This window comes from Rhinolophus ferrumequinum, chromosome 27 (assembly GCF_004115265.2).
Source record: "Rhinolophus ferrumequinum isolate MPI-CBG mRhiFer1 chromosome 27, mRhiFer1_v1.p, whole genome shotgun sequence".
NCBI classification, from domain to species: domain Eukaryota; kingdom Metazoa; phylum Chordata; class Mammalia; order Chiroptera; family Rhinolophidae; genus Rhinolophus; species Rhinolophus ferrumequinum.
In genome coordinates this window covers 25,711,141-25,717,140 of record NC_046310.1, presented here as the reverse complement: position 1 = coordinate 25,717,140, position 6,000 = coordinate 25,711,141, and the positions used below count along the sequence as shown (strand labels likewise).

Genomic DNA, 6,000 nt, shown 5'->3' with positions numbered 1-6,000 from the left:
AGGGACAGAAAGTAAATATTTAAATATTTAAGTTAATATTGAATTTAAATTAAATATTGGATCATCTTACTGAGATTCATAAGTAGTTTAGAATAGAGATGGTGATGACTAAGGGAGAGAGAACCAAGTAGAAATAATAAAGTTAAACACTAAGAAGATCAAGAGTAAGTAAACTGTGATGAGAGAACACACACACACACACACACACACACACACACACACACACACACACACCAAAGAACAAAAGCAAAATAACCTATTTGAACCTAAGAATTAAAAAAAGATTTCCATGTGGACCTATTGATACTTTCTACAGAGAAGAAAAAAATTCTTTCCATCAGAGCTGTGCTTTTCAGGGAAGGTAATGGGAGTGGGTATTCTTGAGCTTACAGCCGGTCAGTTGGTCCACAAACACGGATAACTTCTGGGTTAGGGACCCATCCAGACTCTTGAGTAGGAGGCAGGCAGTGGCAGAGGAAACACAACATGGGGAACAAGACAACATGATCTCAATCCTTGAGGGGCTTCCTGTCTGGAGCGGAGAGATACACAAATAAAAATTCCGGGTGCCAGTCGGGCTACAGACGGCTAATCCAGGGAGCTTCCAGGAACATTCTAGAAATGCTCCTACCATGGAGGCTGAGGGAAGCCTGGGAAGGCAGAGAGAATCGCACGTCCAACAGCCCTGGGTGAGGACAGAGAGCATGGCACATCTGCGTTCCTGAGCTCCCCTGCTGTCCACTCAGAGCTGAGACGGAAGTCCCCAGTGGCAACTGCGACTTAAAGAAAAATGCTTTCAACTTAAATTCAGACCAGTTCTAGGTCCACCATTGCAAGTTGAGTTTCCTCATCTCAGTTTCCTTGTCTGTAAGATGGAAATAATAAAATATTTCCATGATTTTCAGTTATTGTGAGATGCAGCATCTATTTAATGAGAAATTTTCAAGATAGGGGTGGGACGAGGAGCAGTATGTGTCAATCATCGTAAGTATAATGTACAGACTTTCACTTTTTGATGTTAGTGCCTGACTTCGGTGACATTAAAAAGTGAAAGCACGTACATTATAAGCTGAGGAAATGTGGTGCATTTTCTAGGGTCAAATGTAGTTAGGATTAAATGAGGTAACATATGAGAAGTAATTTTACAGTGTGCTGTGGACTGAATGTTGTGTCCCCCCAAATTCACATATTAAAACTCTAATTCCCAACGTGGCAGTATTAGGAGGGGGCCTTTGGGACATATTTAGGTCATGAGGATGGAGCCCTCTTGAGTGGAATCAGTGACCTTACAAGCAGCGACATGAAAGCCTGCTCTCCCCTTTTCCTGACCCCCTAAGGATTCAATGAGAAGGCCTGAGAAGGCGGCTAACCACAAACGGGGACGGACATTGTCACCAACCACAGGATCTACCGTGCCTTGACATCACGTTTCCCAGCCTCTAGAACTGTGAGAAGTAAGTTCTGTTGTTAAGCCACCCAGTCTATTATATTTTTGTTACAGCAGCCTGAACAGACCAGGACACACTGTCAAGTGCTGCAATGCAAATATTATTACTTGCCTCGCTCTCTGCGCGGCCCAGCTTTTAATAATATACTAGGGACTTGAAACAAATGGATGTCATTCAATTTTGACATCAAATTTTTTGATTAAGTGGGATATTCTCAGATCATTCTTAAAAACTATTATAACATACAGAGACTTTTAGAATGAAAACAAAATTTAAAGTTCAATGAATTCTATCCTTAAATTTTGTGATAGAAAAAAACCAAGGATCAGAGAAATAAAATGACTGTTCTGTATACAAACAGTTCACAGTTGGGGCGGAAGCAGGCCTGTTCCTAGACGATGTTGACAATTGTTATTGAGGGTTATGTACAGCTCAGTGTTGGAAGGGCTGTGAAACCTCAGCTCGCACAAAGCAGTTGTAGGAGGCCAGTGCCCCAAGTGAGCACCGTCTTAGCCGCAGTGCAGTCCAAGGCTAAGCTGGTTCTGGTCATGGAATTGGGTGGTGGGGATGGAGCGCGTGTGGGAACTACAAAGGTGGAGAACTGTGCGGGATCAGATGTGCTGCCTCCGCACAGGAAACAAAGTCATGCTCAGCTTCACAGTTGCTGGAATTGTAGGTCGTCCTGTTCAGGGAAAGATTTATTCTTCTCGGTGGTCTCCCATCCCCACCCCCACGCAGTTTCCCTTGGTCTGAAAATGACAAAGCAGACTGGGTCTCAGGCACGTGACTAGTCCGGGCAGGCCCGTTCACAGTAGAACCGGAAGGGGTAGTTACTTCCTTGTAGTCACCAGGAGGCTGGGCTGGGCTGGGGTGAGTGATGATACTGTCAGAATCACAAGAAATGCATCTTTGAGGGCATGCAGTCATAGACCTACCTATACCTACCTGTGCCCAGCACCTCGGATAGGACACGGTAGCAAAACAGCCGCCACTTTCCTGAAGGCTTCTCCCAGCGTCGCAAGCAGGTCCAGCTCCTGATCCTGCCTTTATCTATAGGAGGCCAGTTAGGACAAGATTGTCATCATCTCCCACCTGGAGACATTGACCCCTGGTGGAAGTATTGCTCTAAGCTCCCTGCAGCTGAAGGGGACCCTGAACTCTTGGGGCTCTGTCTGGCACTAGGTTGGTCTGCTCTTCAACTTTAAGACAAACTGCTCATCAGTGGGCAAACTGAACTGAAGAGATAGGATTATAAAGCAGGAAGTCTGATATGCAATCTGTGTTTGCTTCATTTACTTCTCACACTTGAGTATTATAATACTCCTTTGGCAGATGCACGACGGGGACTAGGAAAGCTTAAGGAAGCTCCTGGGGTGGGGCGAGATTCCCACCCCGGAGTCCTGACTCCCAGCTTTCTGGCCACACTGGCTGCAGTCTGGAGTGCAACACCACGCCCCTCCCCCGGTGGTCGACCTGCGGGAGGTCCCTGGCCCCTGGGCACCGACCCGTAGCCGGGGCTGCGGCTTTCTCCTGCAGTGACCCGGCAGCCGGCGCGGCTCCCTCCCACCACGGCTGGCAGATGCTGAGCGCGCTCGCCGTGCTCCGCCGTGCGGGTCCTGCCTTTGTTTGGAGTAATGGAGAACCGGAGAACGGGGTGGGGTGGGGGGAGGCGTGACTTCAGTATTCATTTCGTTTTTAAACAAATAGTTTCCTAATGTGTGTCTGTTTCACGCCAGCCTGACACTCCGTAGGCTGCGCCGCGAGCCCTTCCTTCTGCCTGTCTCTCCCGCGAGGCCCTCGTCTCGCCCACCCGTCCTTCTCGAGGCGGCGGAGGGAAGAACAGCCGCGCAGACAAGGCAGCCAGGGACACGCGCGGGCGGGAGGCTGTTCCCGCGGCGCCCGCTGGCGTTGCAGAGCGTGGAGATATTCCCCATTCAGAGAACTAACCTCTCCGCTCGCCGACTTCCCACCGGGTTGGCAGCGGGTAGGGCTGGTCCCGGGCGCGCGGTGCCCAGGGCCAAGGGGCCTAAAGTGGCGCGTCGTCGCGTTCCGCCAGGAAGTCGCATTTTGTAAATCCCATCCGGTGTCCTCGCTCAGTCTGTATAGACGACTGACATCAGCCGCGGAGGGGCACTCCTGTGAAACGAAGAGACAAAATGGCTTGTGGTTCAATCCGTAATAAAACCTCACCCTTTGACTTCGGGTGTCCGACATTTTGTGACTTGCGTTTTTTGCTCTATCACAGGTTCAGGAAGCGACTCTCAAACCATGCTCCCTACCCATTTGTAAACAACTGGCTTTTCAAGTCCCTGCTTTTACCCCTTGGTGGCGGTAGGTGGGGGCCCGGGAATGGGCAGGGGAGGTGATGGCATAGGTGGGCGGGGCAGGGCGTTGTACTACTTCAACATGCACTCCATCCCGATAATAGATTGTTGTTAATAATGATCCTCTCTGCGAAACCCTTAAAATTGCCCCTCGATTTCCCTAGCAGCAAGAGGCGAGCCCTTATTTGCTGAGCTGACGCCTCCTCCCGCCGCTCCCCCCACCACTCTCTGCTCTGGAAATTACAACTCCTCGGCGCGCGGCGGCGGGAGGAAGACGGGGAGGGGATCCCAGAGCCAGCCCGGTGCTCGCCCTCCGCCCGCCGGCTGCGGCGTCGCGCGGCCAAGGTCAGATGCGCCGCAGGAGCAGCGGCAGCGAACCAGAGAAGCGGGTCAATCCTGGCCGCGCGGAGAAAGCCCAGGGCGCGTTCGGCCCCTCACTAGCAGCCGCCGGGGAAGCGAAGGTCTCCCGGCCGCCGGCCGCACCCAGCCAAGACAGTCACGGGGCAGCGACCTGGCAAGTGGCCGCCCCTGGGTCCGCAGGCCAGGAGCTCGCGCTCCGCCTTCCGCTCCCGGGCGCTGTCCGCCGCCTCCTGGTGCTGAACCCAGCCCCACTGCCACGCGGCCTGCTCACCCGCCTTCTCACCTACAGATCGCCCCGATTGGGGCGGGGCAGAGGTAAAAGGGGGCTCCTGGGCAACGGCTCACTGGAGCCGAGAGGTTGAAGCAGGACAGCCAGCGAACGGCAGCCTGGCCGCTGGTCCTGATGTGCAGAGGACGTGCGCGCTGCAGCCGCGGGCGGCGCTAGTGCTGATTCATCACCTACAGCGCCTCTCAGGCCACCACGAGGGCAGCCGACCGGCTCGGGACTCTGGCCGCAGGTTGAAGTCGCTGGTGCAGGAGCCTCGCGGGCAGGAGGTGAGGAGCCCCTCCCTTCTCCTGCTCCCAGTTTTCTTAGGGCGGTGGCCCCAGGACAGAGAAGAGGGGCGTGCCCCTGGGCTGTGTAGCAGTCATGCCTGTGTGCTGTCCCCGCCTCCAGTTTCACCGGTGCTAACCACGCTTGTTCCCCTGCGCCCGTCTCCGGAGCTTGGGCCATTCCACCCCGGACCTGAGCAGCTTGCCCTGCCCGCGCAGCGATGGAGGAGGAGCTGAAGTGCCCTGTGTGCGGCTCCCTGTTTCGGGAGCCCATCATCTTGCCCTGTTCCCACAACGTTTGCCTGCCTTGCGCTCGTACGATCGCAGTGCAGACCCCGGACGGTGAGCAGCACCTGCCCCAGCCTCTCCTGCACCCCCGGGGCTCCGGGCTGCCCGCCGGCGCCGCCGCCGCGCCCCCTCCGGACCACGATGCAGCAGCTGGCCCGGCCTGCAGCGGCGGGAGCGCAGCTGGCGGCCTGGGCGGCGGTGCGGGAGGTGGCGGGGACCACGCGGACAAGCTGAGCTTGTACAGTGAGACAGACAGCGGTTATGGCTCCTACACCCCGAGCCTCAAGTCCCCCAACGGGGTTCGCGTGCTGCCCATGGTGCCCGCGCCGCCCGGCTCCTCGGCCGCCGCCGCCCGGGGTGCCGCCTGCTCTTCTCTGTCCTCTTCTTCCAGCTCCATCACGTGCCCGCAGTGCCACCGCAGCGCCTCCCTTGACCACCGCGGCTTGCGCGGCTTCCAGCGCAACCGGCTGCTGGAGGCCATCGTGCAGCGGTACCAGCTTGGCCGCGGAGCGGTGCAGGGGGCGTCCGCAGCCCCTGCCGTGGCCATCTGCCAGTTGTGCGACCGCACCCCGCCGGAGCCGGCTGCCACGCTTTGTGAGCAGTGCGATGTGCTCTACTGCACTGCCTGCCAGCTCAAGTGCCATCCATCCCGGGGACCCTTCGCTAAGCATCGCCTGGTGCAACCGCCACCGCCGCCGGCTCCCGCCGAGGCCACCTCTGCGTCCCCAGGTGCGGCCCAGGGCGCCCCCAGTGGAGCAGGCGGCTGCAAGAGTCCTGGGGGCGCCGCAGCCGGAGCGGCAGGGGGCGGCGCAGCCCGCAAGTTCCCTACGTGCCCGGAGCACGAAATGGAGAACTACAGTATGTACTGCGTGAGCTGCCGAACCCCGGTGTGCTACCTGTGCCTGGAGGAGGGCCGGCACGGCAAGCACGAGGTGAAGCCGCTGGGAGCCATGTGGAAACAGCACAAGGTGAGCGCCCGCGGGGAGCTTGGGTGTGAGGGGAAGTGTTCTTGGTCTCTTCACGGAGAG

The 6,000-nt window shown here is 56.4% G+C and overlaps 1 protein-coding gene and 1 long non-coding RNA gene across 4 annotated transcripts in view; one reads left to right on the top strand and one right to left on the bottom strand.

Moving 5' to 3' along the window:
* Positions 1-456: 456 nt before the first annotated feature.
* LOC117018637 (uncharacterized) lies at positions 457-3,729 on the bottom strand. The gene is made up of 3 exons (XR_004422273.1): positions 3,396-3,729; positions 2,394-2,498; positions 457-865 (listed from the first exon to the last, which is right to left on the bottom strand). It is a non-coding gene; the product is annotated as an uncharacterized LOC117018637 (long non-coding RNA).
* Positions 3,730-4,879: 1,150 nt separating this feature from the next.
* The window catches only part of TRIM67 (tripartite motif containing 67), a 46,668-nt gene continuing 45,547 nt past the window's right edge, over positions 4,880-6,000 (top strand). For all 3 annotated transcript variants that reach the window (XM_033099759.1, XM_033099758.1, XM_033099757.1), the window contains exon 1: positions 4,880-5,940. In XM_033099759.1, the coding sequence (XP_032955650.1) occupies positions 4,906-5,940 (1,035 nt within the window). In that variant the 5' untranslated portion in view covers positions 4,880-4,905. The remainder of the gene's footprint in view (positions 5,941-6,000) is intronic.